The 21,135-nt window shown below is 36.6% G+C and overlaps 1 protein-coding gene across 4 annotated transcripts in view; it reads right to left on the minus strand.

Annotated features, from left to right (window-relative positions):
- ST7L (suppression of tumorigenicity 7 like) overlaps positions 1 to 21,135 on the minus strand; it is a 70,034-nt gene that overhangs the window by 41,690 nt on the left and 7,209 nt on the right. For all 4 annotated transcript variants that reach the window (XM_018045919.1, XM_005677880.3, XM_005677883.3 and 1 more), the window contains exons 4-6: positions 17,397 to 17,451; positions 13,178 to 13,293; positions 7,106 to 7,184 (exon numbers count right to left, since the gene is read on the minus strand). In XM_018045919.1, the coding sequence (XP_017901408.1) occupies positions 7,106 to 7,184; positions 13,178 to 13,293; positions 17,397 to 17,451 (250 nt within the window). The remainder of the gene's footprint in view (positions 1 to 7,105; positions 7,185 to 13,177; positions 13,294 to 17,396; positions 17,452 to 21,135) is intronic.

The raw sequence follows: 21,135 nt of genomic DNA on the forward strand, positions 1-21,135 counted from the left end.
TAATAAATTTCAGTTATTCATAAACACTTGCTATTTTTTGTTTCTGTTCTATTACTGTTGTTATACCCCTCTTGTAAAGAGGTATTAAATTGTGTTTTTCGTTTTTATTTCTCTTATGATGAGTGACATTGAGTACCTTTTTATGTACTTTTGGTCATTTATATATCTTCCTTGAAAAAAATGTCTATTCAAATCCTTTGCCCATTTTTAATTGGGTTGTCTTTGTTACTGAGTTGTAAGAGTTCTTTCTATGTTCTGAATACTAGGCCCTTATTAAAAATGACTTGCAAATATTTTCTCTCAACCTGTGGTTTGCATTTTCACTTTTTTGACAATATCCTTTGATTGCACAAAAGCTTTTAATTTTGATGAAATCTAATTTATCAAACCATGCCCAAGAAAAAGAAATGCAAAAGGCAAAACAGTTGTCTGAGGAAGCCTTAAAAATTAGTTGAGAAAAGAAGAGAAGTTAAAGACAAAGGAGAAAAGGAAAGATATACACATTTGAATGCAAAGTTCCAAAGAATAGCAAGAAGAGATAAGAAAGCCTTCCTCAGTATCAATGCAAAGAAATAGAGGAAAACAATAGAATGGGAAAGACTAGAGATTTCTTCAAGAAAATTAGAGATATCAAGGGAACATTTCATGCAAAGATGGGCAAAATAAAGGACAAAAATGGTATGGACCCAACAGAAGCAGAAGATGTTAAGAAGGGGTGGCAAGAATACACAGAAGAACTATACAAAAAAGATCTTCACGACCCAGATAACCACGATGGTGTGATCACTCACCTAGAGCCAGACATCCTGGAATGTGAAGTCAAGTGGGCCTTGATGCTTAGAAAGCATCACTGTGAATAAAGCAACTGGAAGTGATGGAGTTCCAGTTGAGCTATTTCAAATCCTAAAAGATGATGCTGTGAAAGTGCTGCACTCAATATGCCAGCAAATTTGGAAAACTCAGCAGTGGCCATGGGACTGGAAAAGGTCAGTTTTCATTTCAATCCCAAAGAAGACAATGCCAAAGAATGCTCAAACTACCATACAATTCCACTCATCTCACATGCTAGTAAAGTACTGCTCAAAATTCTCCAAGTCAGGCTTCAGTAGTACGTGAACCATGAGCTTCCAGATGTTCAAGCTGGATTTAGAAAAGGCAGAGGAACCAGAGATCAAATTGCCACCAGTTGGAAAAAGCAAGAGAGTTCCAGAAAAACATCTACTTCTGTTTTATTGATTATGCCAAAGCCTTTGACTGTGTAGATCACAACAAACTGGAAAATTCTTCAAGAGATGGAAATACCAGACCGCCTGACCTGCCTCCTGAGAAGTCTATGTGCAGGCAAGAAGCAACAGTTAGAACTGGACATGGAACAACAGACTGGTTCCAAATTGGGAAAGGAGTATGTCAAGGCTGTATATTGTCACCCTGCTTATTCAACTTATATGCAGAGTACATCATGCAAAATGCCAGGCTGGATGAAGCACAAGCTGGGATCAAGATTGCTGGGAGAAATATCAATAACCTCAGATACACAGATGACACCACGCTTATGGCAGAAAGCAAAGAACTAAACAAGCTCTTGATCAAAGTGAAAGAGGAGGGTGAAAAAGCTGGCTTAAAACTCGACATTCAAAAAACTAAGATCATGACATCCGCTCCCATCACTTCATGGCAAATAGATGGCAAAACAATGGAAACAGAGAGACTATTTTCTTGGGCTCCAAAATCACTGCAGATGGTGACTGCAGCCATGAAATTTAAAAGACGCTTGCTCCTTGGAAGAAAAGCTATGATCAACCTAGACAGCATATTGAAAAGCAGAGACATTACTTTACCAACAAAGGTCCACCTAATCAAAGCAATGGTTTTTCCAGTAGTCATGTATGGATGTGAGAGTTGGACTATAATGAAAGCTGAATGCTGAAGAATTGATGCTTTTGAACTGCGGTGTTGGAGAAGACTCTTGAGAGTCCCTTGGACTGCAAGATCCAAACAGTCAATCTTAAAGGAAATCAATCCTGAATATTCACTGAAAGAACTAATGCTGAAGCTGAAATTCCAATACTTTGGCCACCTGATGCAAAGAACTGACTCCTTGCAAAAGACCTTGATGCTGGGAAAGATTGAAGGCAGGAGGAAAAGGGGACGACAGAGGATGAGATGGTTGAATGGCATCAGTGACTTGATGGACATCAGTTTGAGCAAGCTCCGGGAGCTGGTGACAGACAGGGAAGCCTGGTATGCTGCAGTCCATGGGGTCGCAGAGTCGGACATGACTGAGCAACTGAAATGAACTGAATCTCTATTACTCCCTCCCTTCTCCCTCGAGTTTAGTTGGCTCTTCATTTTCTAACTCCTTGCTAAGTCCTTGATTTATGATCTTTTTTCTTTATTAATGTAGGTATTTACAGCTATAAATTTTTCTCTGAGCATGTACTGCTTTTGTTGTATTTCACGATTTTTGATATGTTATGTTTTCATTTTCACTCATCCCAAAGCATTTTTCTAATTTATCTTGTGATTTCTCCTTTGACATTATTGTCTATAGAGTTTGTTGTTTAATTTCCACACATACCAATATGGTAAATTTCTGAACTTTCTTCTGTTACTGACTTCTAGTTTCATTTCATGGTAGTGAGGGTAGATAGTTTATATGATTTCAATCATTTTAAGTTTATTGACAATTATTTATGTCCTAACTACAATATATCCTGGAGAATGTTCCATGTACACTTTGGGTATATGGAAATGTTGGGTAGATATCTGTTAGATACAGTCGGTTTAGAGTATTGTTTTTTCAAGTCTTCTTGTGTATCTTTTTCTAGTTATTCTATCCATTATTGAAAATGAGGTGTTGATGTCTTCAACTATTATTGTTGAACTCTTTATTTCTCCCTCAATTCTGTCAGTTTTTGGTTCATACACTTTGGGGCTCTCTTATTAGATGTATACAAGTTTATACTTGTAGTATCTTCTTGATAAACTGAACTTTTGTCATTATATAATGTCAAACTTCATCTTGTAAAATTTTTTGTCTTAAAGTCTATTTTGTCTGGTATTAGTTTAACCACTCCATTTTTCTTTGGTTACTATTTGCATGGAATATTTTTTTCTACACTTTCACTTTGTACTTGTGTCTTTGAATCTAAAGAATGAATCTCTTATAGATAGCATATAGTTGGACTACTTTTTTTCCCTATCCATTCTGCTAATCAATGCCTCTTAACTGAAGAACTTAATCTATTTACCTTTAAGTAATTAGTGATTAGGAAAAAATTGTTTCCTCCATTTTCCTATTTGTTTTCTATACAGCCTGTCTTTTTTGTTGTTATTGTTCTCATTTCCTGCATTATTGCCTTCTTTTGTGTTAGATATTTTCTAGTATACCGTTTTGATTCCCTTATTTCTTTTTATCGTATTTTTTATTTCTTAGTGGTTAACAGTTAACAATTATATTTAACAACTTACAAAAACCAAGAATGAATTAATAATAATTTAGTTTCAATAGTTTCAAAACTTTGCTCCTATATAGCTCCTCCCCCCTTATGTTGTTATGGTCACAAATTGCAACTATATAAACTGTACATCCATCAACATAGATTTACAAGGACTGTTTTACACAGCTGTCTTTTAAATCATATAGATAAAAAGAACTTCGAACCAAAAAAAAGTTAATATTGACTTCATTTCCCTCTGTAGTTACACTTCTGGTGTTCTTTACCGCTTTGTGTGGACTCAAGACTGTCTAGTATCATTTTATTTCAGCCTGAAGGCCTCCTTGTAGGTTTCCTGTAGGAGGAGTTCAGGTCTACTAGCACTGAACTCTGTTTTTGTTTATCTGGGAATGTCGTTGTCTTCTTTTTTTTTTTTTGAAGGACAGGGTTGCTGGACACAGAATCCTGAGCTAACAAGTTTTTTCTTCCTGAACTTTATATTATCCCACTGCTTTATATGGTTTCTGATGAGAAATTAGCTGTTAATCGTTTTTAGGATTACTTACACGTGATGAGTTGCTTCTCTCTTGCTGCTTTCAGGTATCTGCCCTTATTTCTGGCTTTTGAAAGCTTGATTATAATGTATCTCATTGTGGATATCTTTGAGTATGTCTTCTGTGGGGTGCATTGAGCTTCTTTGATGTGTAGATTCATACCTTTCATCAAACTTGGGATCTTTTCAGCCAGTATTTCTTCAAATAGTCTTTTTTGCCTCTTTCTATCTTTCTGGGACTCCATTATGCATAGGTAAGTATGTTTAACAGTGTCCCACAGGTTTCTTAGGCTCTGTTCTCTTTGCTTCATTCTTTTATTTTTGACCAAAATCAAATTTGCTAATTCCTTCTTCTGCCTGTTTAGATCTGCTGCTGAACCCCAATAGGAAAATTTAAATTTCAGTTAAACTTTTCAACTCTAGAATTTCTATTTAGCTTTTATTGTTTCTACCTCTTTACTGATATTCTCTAATCTGAAACAGATTCTCATGGTTTCCTTTAATTCTTTGTATATGGCTTCCTTTACCTCCTTGAGCATATTTTAAATAGTTGATTTAAAGTTTTTGTCTAGAAAGTCCAAAGTCTGGGCTTCCTCAAAGGCAGTTTCTATTTATTTCCTTGTCTCTGTGAAAGGCATATTTTGCTGCTTTGTATCTCTTATAATTTTTTTTGTTGAAAACTGGAAACTTAAAATAACATAATCTAGCAACTCTAGAAATCAGATTTCCTCTCCTCCCCAGGGATTGTTGTTGCTGTTTACAGTTGTTTGTTTAATAACTTCTGAACTGATTTTGTCGTTTATATTCTCTATCATGAATGACTAGTGAAGTCTCTGCTCTTTTAGCATAATGGTTAGTTAGTGACTTGATAGAGATTGCCTAAACCCCTGAAATCACAAACAAAACAAAAAACAAGTCTTTGCAGATGGGTTCTGTGTGTTAAACGGGGCACGCCTTCAACATTCAGTCAGGCAGTTTACAACTCTACCTTAGCTTTCACTTTCTGTTTGTGCAGAACCTGAAAGTTAGACAGACATGAGAGCTTAGGGACTTAAGTCTTTTCTGAGCAAGTGCCCAAACTTGGGCATGTGTGTAGCTGTTGAGATTCCTAGGAATACGTGGAAGCTTTTAAAAATCTTTATTTCTCAGTTTCTCATTCCTCAGCCTTTCCTCCCAAGCTTTCTAGTTTGTCTATTGTTTGCCTGTTGTTACCCCTTGCTCCTGGCAGCAGGCCCTAATACATTTGCTGTTAAATATTTTCAACAAATGCCAGCCCACTCACCCCACTAACTGCACCCCCTCCCCTAGTATAGCTGTGTCAGTGCTGGGAGAGTTTCAAATTAACCAAAGTAAAAAAGGCAAGCCCTCAGAGCTGGTCCTTCATAGGTTCATCAGGCCAATCAGACCATTTTAGACCACAGTTCTTTGAGAATATGATCCAGTCTGCTTCCTTTGATAGACGGAATTATACCCAGAAGGGTGACTGTTGTCTTCAAGGCTACCACTGAGCTAGGGGATGGACGATGGGGTTCAGTTCAGTTCAGTTACTCAGTCGTGTCCGACTCTTTGCGATCCCATGAATCACAGCACATCAAGCCTCCCTGTCCATCACCAACTCCTGGAGTTCACTCACACTCATGTCCACGAGTCAGCGAGGCCATCCAGCCATCTCATCCTCTGTCGTCCCCTTCTCCTCCTGCCCCCAATCCCTCCCAGCATCAGAGTCCTTTCCCATGAGTCAACTCTTCGCATGAGGTGGCCAAAGTACTGGAGTTTCAGCTTTAGCATGATTCCTTCCAAAGAAATCCCAGGGCTGATCTCCTTCAGAATGGACTGGTTGGATCTCCTTGCAGTCCACGGGACTCTCAAGAGTCTTCTCCAACACCACAGTTCAAATGCATCAGTTCTTCGGGGCTCAGCCTTCTTCACAGTCCAACTCTCACATCCATACATGACCACTGGAAAAACCATAGCCTTGACTAGACGGACCTTAGTTGGCAAAGTAATGTCTCTGCCTTTGAATACGCTATCTAGGTTGGTCATAACTTTTCTTCCAAGGAGTAAGCATCTTTTAATTTCATGGTTGCAGTCACCATCTGCAGTGATTTTGGAGCCCCAAAAAATAAAGTCTGACACTGTTTCTACTGTTTCTCCATCAATTTGCCATGAAGTGATGGGACCAGATGCCATGATCTTCATTTTCTGAATGTTGAGGTTTAAGCCAACTTTTTCACTCTCCACTTAAGTTAAAAACACCAAAAATAAATAAATAAATATGGATCTCTTAAAGAAATTGTTATTTCTTAAAATTGATTAAGCATTCTCCAGGTTGCAATAAACTTTTGATTAGTTTTCAGAGTCTCAATAAACTTGATTCACTGCTTGTTGAGTTCCCTACACTGACATTTCTGTTCTACCTTGGGTAAGTCTTCTTAATAAGGATTAATACATCTGTAGTACGGGAGAAAGGAAGAGTATGGGGACAATGCTAAATTCACATTATTCAGGAGGCATTCCTTGATAATCCCAACTGGGCCCATTTTTTACTCTTGGCATTTATTTAATATTAGATCAATATTTATTGACCTGTTTTATTTAAATATTAAGTTCACTTATACTTTTTAAAATATAAAGTTGATAAAAGGAACTTTAAAAAAATAAATGCTGCTAACATTAAAAATAATAAGGTTAGAGCCATGTTTTTCTTATTTTGTATTCCCTTCCCAATCCTCCAATCCCACTAGTAACTACAGGTCTTAGGACTGAATGAATGCTTTCAGTGAACGATATAAATGAAAAACAAAATTAAAATGGGTGGCATAAGTATTTTAGTACTCTAACTATCAAGTATTATCATCAACTAGATCAGTATTCTTCTTTTTGAAAAATATTTCTACATAATTTCTATTCAAAAGCATAGAAGATAAGTTTACAATTTCAGAAGCAAAAAACAAATGTCAATGAACACTGCAAATTTTGTCCCTAGTATGCAAAAAGAGAAAGGGGACTATTAATGACTCCAAATGTCTTAAGGAAAGAAAAAAGGAAACAAAATCATTTGCCTGGGTTTCCTTCAAAACAAACTTATTTTCCATATATTATATTTCAAACTTACTCATTGTTTAATTCTAAAGCTTGATAGGCTGCTTTGATTCGAGCTGGAGGATTCCTTTCTCTCCATGCCTTCTGCATAACTGTAGGAAAAACATTTCAAAAAGGAGATGAGATGCCAACATAAATTATCATATGCAAAACATACAAAGAATGATTTAGAAAAATAAACAAAGATTTAAATAACATGTTCTTAAACATAAACAACAAACTGGGGTGATGGCTCACATTAACCTTAAGTTTACACTAAATTTGAGAGCTTCACATAATAGAAATTAATTTCTCTGATTTATATGAATAATAACATAGGTGGTACTCAATCAAGTTAACTATATCATTATTATACATGAACATTTATATATCTAAATGTATATTAAAATTGACATCAGATTATAATTAATGAAATATTCTTGTTCTTATATCCTTTTGGAAAGGTTCTATGGAACTGCTGAAAATACACAAAAACCTTAAATGCCAAAGTTTTTATCTAATCAAAGATTCAGTCCACAAAGAACGCTTGAATTTGTATTTTATATTAAAGGGGGAAAAATGAATTAATTTAGGATATAGTACATTTATGGCAAATATGAGTCTCTACTAAGAGTCAAGAAAAGCCTGAATTAGGATCTCTCTGGAATAACAATATTAGTTTTGTTATCATTTACTATACCAAATTGAAAATTTCACATTAAGCAAAGTTTCTTTAAAATTAAACAAACAAATAAAGAAGATCCATGAAACTATTTGGTCTATTTCAAGTTTGATAAGAAAAATAGAGAATCTATGAATGTTGCTTTTGGAAGGAACCTACAACTGTCCAGAAAGAATAATGTGGAAAACGTTTGCGTTTTCCTTTGGAAACAAAATATTAGTCTTGGCTTAGAAAAGGAGACAATATATTCTACTTGCGTAACAAAAATACATTTCTCATATCAAATATGTCACTAGCTAGCTGACAGCTAATGCTTCCTGAACTTGACAAACTGATGCAACTCAGCACCCATATGATAATAACCAGGTAAAGAACAGCATTATGCTTAAACATTAAAATATTACCTAAAAATCAAATATAATACTTAACTTGCCATTTTTAATGATGAGGCGCTGTTCCATAAGTTACATAATATTTTCAGGTCCAATTTTGACACTGAATTTTTTATTAACAATTTAAATGGTTACCTGGTACTCTAGCATATTACGTATACATAGTTGTTTATTTAACCAGTTCTCTTCTGATGGATAATTAATTTTTTGCTAATATAAAAATACTATGATAACCATCTTTTAACATCTATCGTTGTATACCTGGCCAAATATTTCATTTTTAGAAGTGGAATGGTTAAAAACGTATGCATCTTTTAAAAGACTTTGGATATATATTCCCAAATTCCTCTCAATGAGATTGTATTAATTCACATTTTTTCAGGCAGTGCAGGAGAGTGACTATTTCCCCACTTCCTTAATAACACTGAGTAGTGTCAATCTTTGCTAATTTAATACGTGAAAACTATCTCAGTTTCATTTGTATTTCTTCTATTCCTAGTAAAGTTATCTAATCTACCATTAAGCATTTATTTTTTGTTATTCATATGTTTTCAAATGCTCTATCCAGCCTTATTATCCCTCACAACCAATGCAATTCTAAGCTAAAGAGGAAACAGGAAATAAAGAAGAGGAAGGAAAATATTTACTTCCCTCTAAGACAAGGTTTAGAAATCGTTTAGTATTCAACGGTTGATGTAGTACTTAACTGCTAATTTATTATAGTCTTCAAAAGTTCTGAACTGTGTTAAGAATTTGTGATATGCTTAAGAAATAACACTAGCGGTTAACAATTTAATCAAATTTATCTATTTTTCAAGTTAAATACTATTCTAATATACTAACAAGCAGAAGGGACTACCATTCAATCTAAGACCAGAGTCAGAAAAAGAAATGCCTTGAGACCTTGCAGAACTAAAAGCACATGCACTGTCTAAAAGAGAGAATCACAGTTCAGGTCTAACTGATTACTGCCAAGTGGAAACATGAGTCCATATTTTCCAACTTAAAATTGTAAATCTGGAGTTTAACGTTAAATAGCCTCTTGATTATGTCTGTTCACTACCTAAATAAATCAATAGAGTAAAAACAAAAATCTACTAAGTTAGTAATTACTAATGACAACAGTCCGTCTAGTCTAGTGGTCATGTATGGATGTGAGAGTCGGACTGTGAAGAAGGCTGAGCGCCGAAGAATTGATGCATTTGAACTGTGGTGTTGGAGAAGACTCTTAGAGTCCCTTGGACTGCAAAGGAGGTCTAACCTAAAGGAGATCCTAAAGTCCATCCTAAAGGAGATCAGCCCTGGGTTTTCATTGGAAGGAGTGATGTTGAAGCTGAAACTCCGATACTTTGGCCACCTCATGTGAAGAGTTGACTCATTGGAAAAGACCCTGAGGCTGGGAGGGATTGGGGGCAGGAGAAGAAGGGGACGACAGAGGATGAGATGGCTGGCTGGCATCACCGACTCGATGGACATGAGTTTGAGTGAACTCCGGGAGTTGGTGATGGACAGGGAGGCCTGGCGTGCTGCGATTCATGGGGTCGCAAAGAGTCGGACATGAATGAGTGACTGAACTGAACTGACAATAGTCAAGAGAAATTTCTCACATCACACATACAGACACATTTTTCTTTTTTTAATATAAAACTATAGACATAAATCATTATATTTATATAAGTATCTGTAAAGATCAATATGGAACCAGTAGTCCATTTCTGGATTACCATTCATGGATAAAGTCTAGTTCAGTCTTTAATGGGGATTTTTCATACCTCTAGAAGTACTACATAAAACTTTGCAATGACCAAAATGGGACACATAATTTTAAGAGAATCAACCTCTAAAGCTTCAACTTTATATGACTCTTTCTGATCTAATTGAAGAATGTTCCTCTGATTAGCCTATGTGTTACGCTGGTTTCTCTTTCCTACCCAACACAGGCTCCTTGCCTCACCCTGCTCCTTTAAAGATATATTACCTATTCCTACTTCATAAAAGAAAAGCTTACTTTTCACCCATCCTGAATCTTTCCAAGGTGCATTGCCCTAGAGTGTAAAAATGTACAGGTGCCTCAGGAACTAGTTTGGGTTTCAGAGCAACTGTTTTTAATCAAGAAACCTATAATAGAGATTTGTGCCATTCACTTATTTAACAGGGAAGCTCAGTATTAGAAATACAAGGGGCTACCCTCATGGCTCAGCTGGTAAAGAACCCACTTGCCAATGCAGAAACTGAGTACTCTGGCTGCTAGAAGTTCTGAATTCAAGTATATTGTAGAGTGGGGAGGGAGTAATAATTTTTACCAGTTCCATTTATCAGCACCCTTTCTCCTCTTACTATCAAGCACGCCCTGTCCCTAAGGGAAGGTTCTCTCATAGTAAGGCAAAGAAAGCATTAGTAAGGGATAATAAAGGCAGCGGAATCTTGTTTTGGCCAAGTGATAAGCTCAAGGCAAGGCTCCAAGACTTACCTATCTTTTCATCTTAGAATCTGAATTCAGAAGAGAGATGGTTGTCATAGGGATGAATGCTAACATGTCTATTTGAATTTAAAAAATGAAGTCAGACTTCTCTGTCAGAAAATATGTTTGATTTGGTTGACAGGAATGACAATGAGAACTCACCCAGCCAAATAAGCTTTATGGAGGACCTTTTTCAAAGCTGAAAGAGCCAAATATGTAGCTCTACGAATTTGACAAAAATATAAAGTACAAGATTCCATTTAGAACTATGTGGTCAAAAGAAACTTACATTTTTAACAAAAAAATTACACAAAACTGTTCAGGACTGGGGGAAACAGAGACTCTTGGAGGGCACAAACAAAATCTTGTGTGCACCAGAACCCAGGGGAAAGGAGCACTGACCTCACAAGGCTGAGCCAGACGTGCCTGTCAGTGTTTGAGAGTCTCCTGCAGAGGCATAGGTCAGAAGTGCCTACTGAGGGGATGGGGCACTGGCAGCAGCAGCCCTGGGAGGTGTGTGTTGGCACAAGTCCTTTCTGAAGGTTGACAGTAGCTAACTGTGGCTCAGATCATCAGCTCCTTACTGAAAAATTCAGGCTTAAATTGAAGAAAATAGGGAAACCATTAGGCCATTCAGGTTATGATTAGACAGTGCTCAGTTGTGTCTGACTCTTTGCTACCGCATAGACTGTAGTCTTCCAGGCTCCTCTGTCCATAGGATCTTCCAGGTAAGAATACTGGACTGGATTGCCATTTCCTTCTCCACCTGGATCTTCCCAACCCTGGTGTCAAACCCAGGTCTCCTGTGTGTACTGCACTGCAGATGGATTCTTTACCTCTGAGCCACAGGGGAAGCCCCAGTGAAAGTGACAGAGTCAAGGGATTAGATCTGGTAGACAAGAGTACCTGAAGAACTACGGACAGAGGCTCATAACACTGTACAGAACATAGTGACCAAAACCAACCCCAAGAAAAAGAAATGCAAAAGAAGAGAAGTGGAAAGAGAAAGGAAAAGAGAAAAGGAAGTGGAAAAGTGGAAAAGAGAAAAGGAAAGATATATCCAAGTGAATGCAGAGTTCCAGAGAATAGCAAGGAGAGATGAGAAAGCCTTAAGTGAACAACGCAAAGAAATAGAGGAAAATAATAGGATGGGAAAGACTAAAGATCTTTTCATGAAAATTAGAGATAGCAAGGGAACATTTCATGCAAAGATAAGTACAATAAAAGGCAGAAGAGACAAAGAAGTGGCAAGATCTTAATGACCCAGATAACAACGATGGTGTGGTCACTCACCTAGAGCCAGACACTCTGGAGTGTGAAAGTGCCAACTCACTGGAAAAGACCCTGAAGCTGGGAAAGATTCATGGCAAGAAGAGAAGGGGGCAACAAAGAATAAAATGGTTGGACAGCATCACTGACTCAATGGATGTAGTTTGAACAAACTCCAGAAGATAGTAAAGGACGGGGAAGCCTGGCGTGGTACAGTTCATGGGGTCACAAAGAGTCGGACATGACTTAGCAACTGAACAACATAAAGTGACTGGGAAGATTAAATTAGTATCTTTATATAAATTGCTTAGAACAGTGCTTCATATATAATAAGTATTATACAACTGTTAGCTATTATTAAGGAAACTGCTTAAGACATCTGCAACATCAAAGCTATTCAATCACTTATATTTCCATCAAAGAATAAATATTAATATTTACAGTACACCAGGCAGTGTGTTAGATGATAAGGATACAAAGATGACAAGTATAGTCTCTTATTTCCAAAGTTTCACACATTATTAGGGAGGACAAACATTAAAGCAACATCATAATATTAACAAATAAGTGTTCACAGTTGAATAAACTAACTAAAATTATTTTACTGAGGTTTGGACCAAGTACTGTTGAACTGCAGAGAAGATCAGAGAAGGCTTCCCAAAGAATAAGACTTTTAATTTTGAATGATAAAAGTAGAAGCATAGATAAGGTGGAAGAGGGCAAAATAGTTGTGATAAAGATCCCTGTCAATCAGTTGGACACGATTCAGCAACAAAATAACAACTTTAAGCCAAATATTTAAGCGTCTCCATACTCACTTCTACAGAAAAGATTAGAGAGAACTAAACTCAGACACTTCTATGATATTGCACAACTTTACAATGTTTCTCTGAATTATGACTGGAATAAAATATACCCAATTTTTCTCTGCATGCTGTGCCCCAATGTTTAACTCTGCCTTACTCTTTTTTTTTTAGTGTATGATTTCAGGTGTTAATTTCCCCAACCAAAACTGGGTACACTATTCTCTGCATAAGCAATTGTTGGATTTGATCTGAAAGGTTTTTTAAGTTGTAAAAGAAGCAACTAAATTTGTATAAAATAATTTAAATTCTGTATAAGACAAAAGAGTATAATAATAACCTAGTTTACAATCATAATTAGTTTCAACTTATTCTGGGTTTCTTATCAACGATACAAACAACTCCAAGCCAAATAACTCTGTATAATAAATTACACTAAAAAACTTTGAAAATAATTTTAATGACTACTATTTATCCCAAGAACAGATATGACACATACCTGTATCTGAAGGACGTAAAAAGTCTGTGTCACAGGTGAAAAAGGTCTGATGGTCCTGAGCTGACAAATTCATGTCATAGTAAGTAAGTGGCTCTTTACCAGTCACCCAAGTGTATCTTTACCAAAACACAAGAAAATATGTAAATTGAACGAGAGAGAGCATCAATCAGCTACAACAGATACTACTTAAAATTCAAAATTTACGCTACAAATTTTATTTAAGGACATTTCAAAAGCTTATTGTAATCAATAAAACAAAAGAGATAACCTACACAAACTACTTAGAGTACAATAATAAAACATCTAAAACCAAAAGGGAAAGGGCTAGATTATTCAACAAACAGTGCTTCAAAATTGAATCTGAATGGATAAAACAATTTGACTGAAACATATACCTCATTAAGTATACTTAAATTCTGAGTGAATTAGAATTAAATATGAGAAGTAAAACTACAAAGAAGCTATAAGAAAACACCCTAAAACCCTCAGGAATTAATAGCAGATAACAACCCGGCTAATAAATTAAAATAACTGATTTTTACTTTTCACCTATAAAATTGGCAAATCTATGTCATCAAGAGTGAAGTGGGATATCGATTCACACATATTTCTGTTATAAATTGGTATATACATTTCTCTTTCCAGAAACCAATTATATAGTATCAAGAGTCTTAGCGCCACAACTACTGAAGCCTGCATGCCTAGAGCCTATGCTCCACAACAAGAGAAGCTACAGCAATGAACAGCCTGTGCACCACAAGGAAGAGTGGCCCCCACTTGCCACAATTAGCCTGGACGCAGCTATGAAGACTCAGCGTAACCAAAAACTAATTAATCAATTAGTTTTAAAAGAGGCTTAAAAATAGTCACACCTAGTTAGAGGACGGGCAAATGGAATTCCATTTTACCACTCTACTTTTATTTTTGAAATTTTTCAACATCAAAAGAAGAAAAAATTCAAAGGGAAGGAAAAAAACTGTTCACACCTTTCGATTCAGTAATCCTAGTGCTACAAATCAACCCTAAGAAAATAATCATATATGTGAAAAAATATTGATATATAAAGATATCCTTCTAGAGTAAATGTTAACAGTGAACTATATAATCTGTGATCTGGAGAGGGGAGCAGTAGGTAAGTTATATATGGTACCTCTACAATAAGATATAGTACAACTGTCAAAATTCATGTTTTGAAGAAATTCTGCGGGAAATTCACATATGGTAAATTTCATATATTATGATGCTCAAGTTTTGTTTCTATATATGCATATATAGAAGAGAATCTGGATGAAAACACTAATAGCAGTTGTCTCTTCACGGTAGAAAAAGGTGATTTTTTTTTTCCTTTCTTTCTATACATCTCTTTATTTTCCAACTTTCTATGAATAGGTATATATTTTGCAATCAGAAAAGGTATTTTAAAAGCACATTATATATACATGATCAAAGATTTTTTAAGTTATTTAATAAGTTGTCTTGCTATTTAAAGTTTTTAGCTATTTTTCAAGAAATTACCATGAAGAAAAAAGAAAAAGCAAGTATTTGTTCACTTAGCAAAGTCTGGTACACATTCTAAAATCATAAAAAATTTTAATAATCTATATTAATCCAAAAATGATTTGAAGCAGTTAAAAAATACATGTATAGTATCAACAACTTAGGGATTCCCTGGTGGCTCAGTGGTAAAGAATCCACTTGTAGTGCAGTATGTGGATTCAATCCCTGGGTCAGGAAGATTCCCTGGAGAAGGAAATGGCAACCCAGTCCAGTATTCTTCCCTGGAAAATCTCAGGGACAGAGGAGACTGGCGGGCTACAGTCCATGAGGTCACAAAAATCAGACACAACTTAGCAACTACACAACAAAACAACAAATCAATAATCTAAATTAGAAGCAAATTTTAAAATTCTCAATAAAGTAAAACAAGGATTGGGCCATAAAATGGCCCACAGCAAAGAGTTCTATAAATTTGCTAGAGATGGGCTATAATACAAGTCTAAGGAGTGCATCAAGGCTGTATATCGTCACCCTGCTTATTTAACTTATATGCAGAGTACATCATGAGAAACGCTGGCCTCGAAGAAACACAAGCTGGAATCAAGATTGCCCAGAGAAATATCAACAACCTCACATATGCAGATGACACCACCCTTATGGCAGAAAGTGAAGAGAACTAAAAAGCCTCTTGATGAAAGTGAAAGAGGAGAGTGAAAAAATAGGCTTAATGCTCAATATTCAGAAAACAAAGATCATGGCATCCGGTCCCATCACTTCATGGGAAATAGATGGGGAAACAGTGGAAACAGTGTCAGACTTTATTTTTGGGGGCTCCAAAATCACTGCAGATGGTGACTGCAACCATGAAATTAAAAGACGCTTACTCCTTGGAAGAAAAGTCATGACCAACCTAGATAGCATATTCAAAAGCCTTTGCAGACTAAGGTCTGTCTAGTCAAGGCTACGGTTTTTCCAGTAGTCATGTGTGGATGTGAGAGTTGGACTGTGAAGAAGGCTGAGCGCCGAAGAATTGATGCTTTTGAACTGTGGTGTTGGAGAAGACTCTTGAGAGTCCCTTAGACTGCAAGGAGATCCAACCAGTCCATTCTGAAGGAGATCAGCCCTGGGATTTCTTTGGAAGGAATGATGCTAAAGCCGAAACTCCAGTACTTTGGCCACCTCATGCGAAGAGTTGACTCATTGGAAAAGACTCTGATGCTGGGAGGGATTGGGGGCAGGAGAAGAAGGGGACGACCGAGGATGAGATGGCTGGATGGCATCACTGACTCAATGGACGTGAATCTGAGTGAACTCCAGGAGTTGGTGATGGACAGGGAGCCCTGGCATGCTGCGATTCATGGGGTCGCAAAGAGTCAGACACGACTGAGCGACTGAACTGAACTGAAGCTTCCCAGAACCACACAATAATTACCAATGCATTTTAGACTTTCACATTAAGACAAACTAATCATTCAAAAAGAAGCATTAAGAGTTCCTTATCCTGGGCTTCCCTGGTGGCTCGCTGGTCAAGAATCCGCCTGCCAATGCAGGCATGGGTTCAATCCCTGATCCAGGAAGATCCCGCAGGCTGCAGAACAACACAGCCTGTGCACCACAACAGTTGAGCCTTTGTTCTAGATCCCAGGAATCACAGCTACTGAGCCCATGTGCCACAATTACTGAAGCTTGTGTGCCTAGAGCCTGTGTTCCACAACAAGAGAAGCCATGACAATGAGAAGCCAGCACACCACAACTAGAGAAAAGCCCACGCAGCAACAAAGACCCAGCACAGCCAAAAATAAACAAATAAGTAAAATTATAAAAAGAGTTCCTTATACTAAGATAAGAAATTTCTCTTTAAGATTGTCATGAAGTAGATACTATAAGATAACAAGAATAACAGCCTAAAAGCTCTTTAATAAACACAGTGAGAAGTTCAAGGACCTGTTTCTTGCAGAATCCCTTAATATAGGCTAACTGCATCTATCAGAAAAGGCTAGCTTTGACTTCCCAGGATGTGACTGTCCTACACTATCAAGTACTTAGGCACAGGGATTACTGCTTAATCATTTTGCATCCCCGACATTTTGTACAATGTCCACATACAGTAGACATAAACTATTCCTTGTTCGATGAATTAAATGACATACCCCATGCTATCCCCAGGTAAAACACAGCCCCTTTCCAAACAAATAAAGTTATCTTTTGTCATAAGTTTCAAAAGTTTTCTCATTTAGAGTAAAAACCAGAAGAACAATGGACACAATAGTGTAGCCAAGGAATGGCAATATAAAATACAATATAAAAATAGCATACCCTGTACTGTTGCACAAATGAAATTTATATTCACATTCAGATTGATATCTTCTAGTAAACTGTCAAATAACTGTCAAATTTGAAATTGAGCACATATGCACAGGAATATGCTGACATTTATAATTTTTCTTAACCTCATGAATTCTTTGAAAAGGCTTTCTGTCATAAACCAAGGACCAAATGTACACTTATTATATATCACAAACATGGCTTGAAGCAATGTTTCTCATGATAAAAGTAAACATATTTAAGATGCAGAAAATTAAACTCTGGGCTAATCATTTTACCTTATTATATATCCATAACTCCAACTAGAAGAGCTGATATATCTGTAAAAATAAATGTTTCCATAATACATTTACTCTAAAACCAATGCCATAATTATACTGAAAGCAAAATGTAATACCTCCTATATTCTGCTCCTCTGAAAAGATTTAGAGGATTTCTCCATACTTTACATTCTAAAAAAAACAAAGAGAAAAAGGGGGGAAATTAAGACAGTTTAATGTAGTTAAATACTAATTTAGCCAACATGGTAAACACAGTGCTGGCCACGTATAACACAAAGAAGAATAAGGCATGGATCATCCCTGCTGTCACACAGCATGTAATCAAATCTAGTTATTCCCTTATTTCTGCCTCCGTGACCTTTGGTCCACAATTCAAGTACAGCACTTACCATATTACAAAGTGACTGTTTGGTTTACAGTTTCTCCCTTTAAAATATAAGCTTTTAAAACTTTGCTCATTTTTGCATTTCTAGAACCTACCACAGAATCTGAACTAACTTGTTTAACTGAATTACATGTGGCATGAGAATCAGTTATGTAAAGTATCACCTAAACTGTGTGAAAAGTGCTATGGTAGAGAGCTGTTTTGGTCTAAAAATAAAAAGGAAGTGATTAAGTTTGCTCTGGAGAAATAACAGGAGACTTTAGAAAGGAGGTGACAGTTAAACTTGTTTTTGTTGTTGTTTAGTCATTTGATGGACATGAGTCTGAGCAAGCTTCGGGAGCTGGTGAAGGACAAGAAAGCCTGGCATGCTGTGGTCCATGGGGTTGTAAAGAGTTAGACATGACTGAACGACTGAACTGAACTTAGTCACTAGGTCATGTTTGATTCCTTGCAACCTCATGGACTGCAGTGCACCAGGCTTTAAACTTGAACCACTGTAAAAAATGAGTAGATTGTTGCCAGATGAAGAACATTCCAAGCAGAAGTAGTATTAGAAAATCACACAGCATAGTTCAATTAGAGCACAAGGTGGAAGATTAAAGTACACAGTAGAAGGAGAGAGGGCTTCCGTGATGGCTCAGATGGTAAAGAACCTGCCTGCGACGTGGGAGACCTGAGTTCAACCCCTGGTTTGGGAAGATGCCCTGGAGAATGGAAGGCCAACCCACTTCGGTATTCTTGCTTGGAGAATTCCAGGGACTGAGAAGCCTGGCAAGCTATAGTCCATGGGTTGCAAAGAGTCGGAGATGACTGAGTAACACCTAAGAAGGTGAGGAGAGATGTAAATGAGGCTACAGAACAGACTGGGGGAAACTGATGAAGGAGCTTATACATTACATAAAGAGCTTAGATATTATTCTTAGTAAGAAGCCATCAAATGTTTCTAAATAGAAAGATAACAAATATCAGGTCTTTGTTTAGATCAGCAGTTGTCAAAGTACCATTCATGGAACTACAAAGTAACAACACATTTCATAATAAATGAGAAGGCATTATTTGCCTTTTTAACTTTTTGAGTGAGTGAAGTCGCTTAATCACGTCTGACTCTTTGCAACCCCATGGACTGTAGCCTACCAGGCTCCTCTGTCCATGGGATTTTCCAGGCAAGAATATTGGAGTGGGTTGTCATTTCCTTCTCCAGAAGATCTTCCTAACCAGGGATTGAACCCAGGTGTCCCTCATTATAGGTAGACGCTTTACCGTCTGAGCCACCCTGAGAGCGAGGGCGTCCTTAAATTTTGTGCCCCAAGCATCTGACTTGCCTCACACTAGTGCAAGTCCTGCAAAGTTGGGCTGATGGTACAAAATCAATGGTTTGTAAAACTGCTGGTATTTTTTTTTTTAACTGCTGGTATTTTAAACTAGTAGTCATTGGATTCCTCCCTCACCCCTAATCTAGTAAACAGGCAAACAAATATGAAAGTTGTCTTCAATATAAGCAATTGTTTTCTGAGCTGAACTAACTTTTTTTTTCTGTGGAGTATCACTTTTATCTGAAAGAATCACCATGAGACAACTTTATGATTATTCAGATAAATACCTGGCAGACATTTTTCTCAATGAACAAAGTAGGTCTGCCAAATTCAAGGAAGAAAAAACAGTACTTGCTGCTGATGATAAAATTTGAACTTTCAAGTACATATTACAATTTTGAAAAACTTATATTAGTTACCATGAACTTGACAATTTCCCAATACTTACAGGCTTTTCTGTGAAATTAGTGGAGATATTAATAAATCTCATTTTTAAAAACTAACAATGTATCAATATTTGGAAGACATACATAACTCAGTGAATGAGTATTTTCTAAATGAACAATGAAAGACCCATTCAAAATGGGACACCAAGGGATTTTAATGTAACAGAACATGCAGAGTTAATTGGTATAGCATCAGATTCCATACTGCAACTAAACTTTAAGAAAGTATCTCTCAGTAAAATTTGCTGTTGTATTAAAAAAGAATATCCACAACTTTCTGAAAAGGTTATTAAACTATTTTTCCCTTTTCAAACTATGCATCTGTGTGAAAACAGATTTTCTTCATAGATGTCAACCAGAACATTTCACAACAGGCAATGCCAGAAGCAGATATGAGAATAAGCTATTTTTTTAAATTAAGCTAGATAATAAAGAGATTTAAATGAATGTAAAGCAATGGCAGTCTTCTGATTAAAATTTCCTATTTGGGGAAATGTAATTATTTTTCATGATATGTGTATTAGCTCAGGCTACCATAACTAAATACCATAGATTGGGTATAGTTATATTAGAGGTTAGAGCTTCAACACATGAATTTGAGGTGGGAGAGAGTTCAGTTCATAGAAATATGTTAACATGCAATGGGTTTCTGTTATTTTTAAAATAATTACTATTGTTAAAATTTGTTTCAGTTTCTAATATGGTAAATATTGGGCATATAATCACTATTTAAACAAAAGCTCTGTGAGGTACTCAATCATTTTGAAGAGTATAAAGATTCCTAGATCTAAAAAGTTTTTGAGAACCACTTTCTTATAGTAAGAGGAGAGAACGTGCTAAAAGGAGAAGTATCATAGGCAAGGAAACTAGTTAGGATGCACAGCAATAATCCAGGCAAGAGATATTTAAGGCCCAGATATGGGCAATGAATGCTGAACTAAAAGGTAGAACAGAGTCAAGATAATTTTTGTGGGGAAAACAATGAGGATCAATAGTCTGGAGAAGGAAGGGGAAATAAAAGAGATATTATCTAAAACAATTCAAAGGTTTCTCTTATGGAAATTAATAGATTTTAGGATTATGGAGAGTATCTATTGAAAGAAAATTAGCAGCTTCACTTTGGACTGTAAGCTTAGGATTGCTGAGGGCCATCAAAGGTGAAGATTTCTAGCAGAGTTAGAAATGTAGGTCTAGAATATAAAAGAGATCTTGAGGGCAGAAATTTAAAATTGGCTCTCCCAATATATACGTCTAGGGAAGACAATATTATAGAGTAAAATGCAGATACCCAGGGAGAAAAAGTGGAACCAAAGAACTTTGACTCAGTCTCATAATAGGGTATAAGATTGTATAATGCATTATTATTATAATTATTTACAACTGGACCATGAGCTTCCTTATGACAGATCTATGTCATATTCATTTTAACATGCCTTATTCTTGAGAGCTTGTTTGGAGGTTCTAGCAGGACAGCGCAGCTACTCGTATATCCTTGACCAAAGACTGGTCCTCCTCTCTCGGGGATGGTCATACTCTTCCACCAAGCACGCAGCTTTGGGAGGGATGCACATGGAGCAGTGAGGGAGGAAGGGGACACCTGCCTAGCCAGCCAGATGAGCCGAATCAACCCTGGCAATCAACAGGGTGACAGATGTCACAACCAGATCACCCTCACATCCAATATGCCTTATTCTTAAGAGTTCTATAATTA

Source organism: Capra hircus, chromosome 3, assembly GCF_001704415.2.
Source record: "Capra hircus breed San Clemente chromosome 3, ASM170441v1, whole genome shotgun sequence".
NCBI lineage: Eukaryota > Metazoa > Chordata > Mammalia > Artiodactyla > Bovidae > Capra > Capra hircus.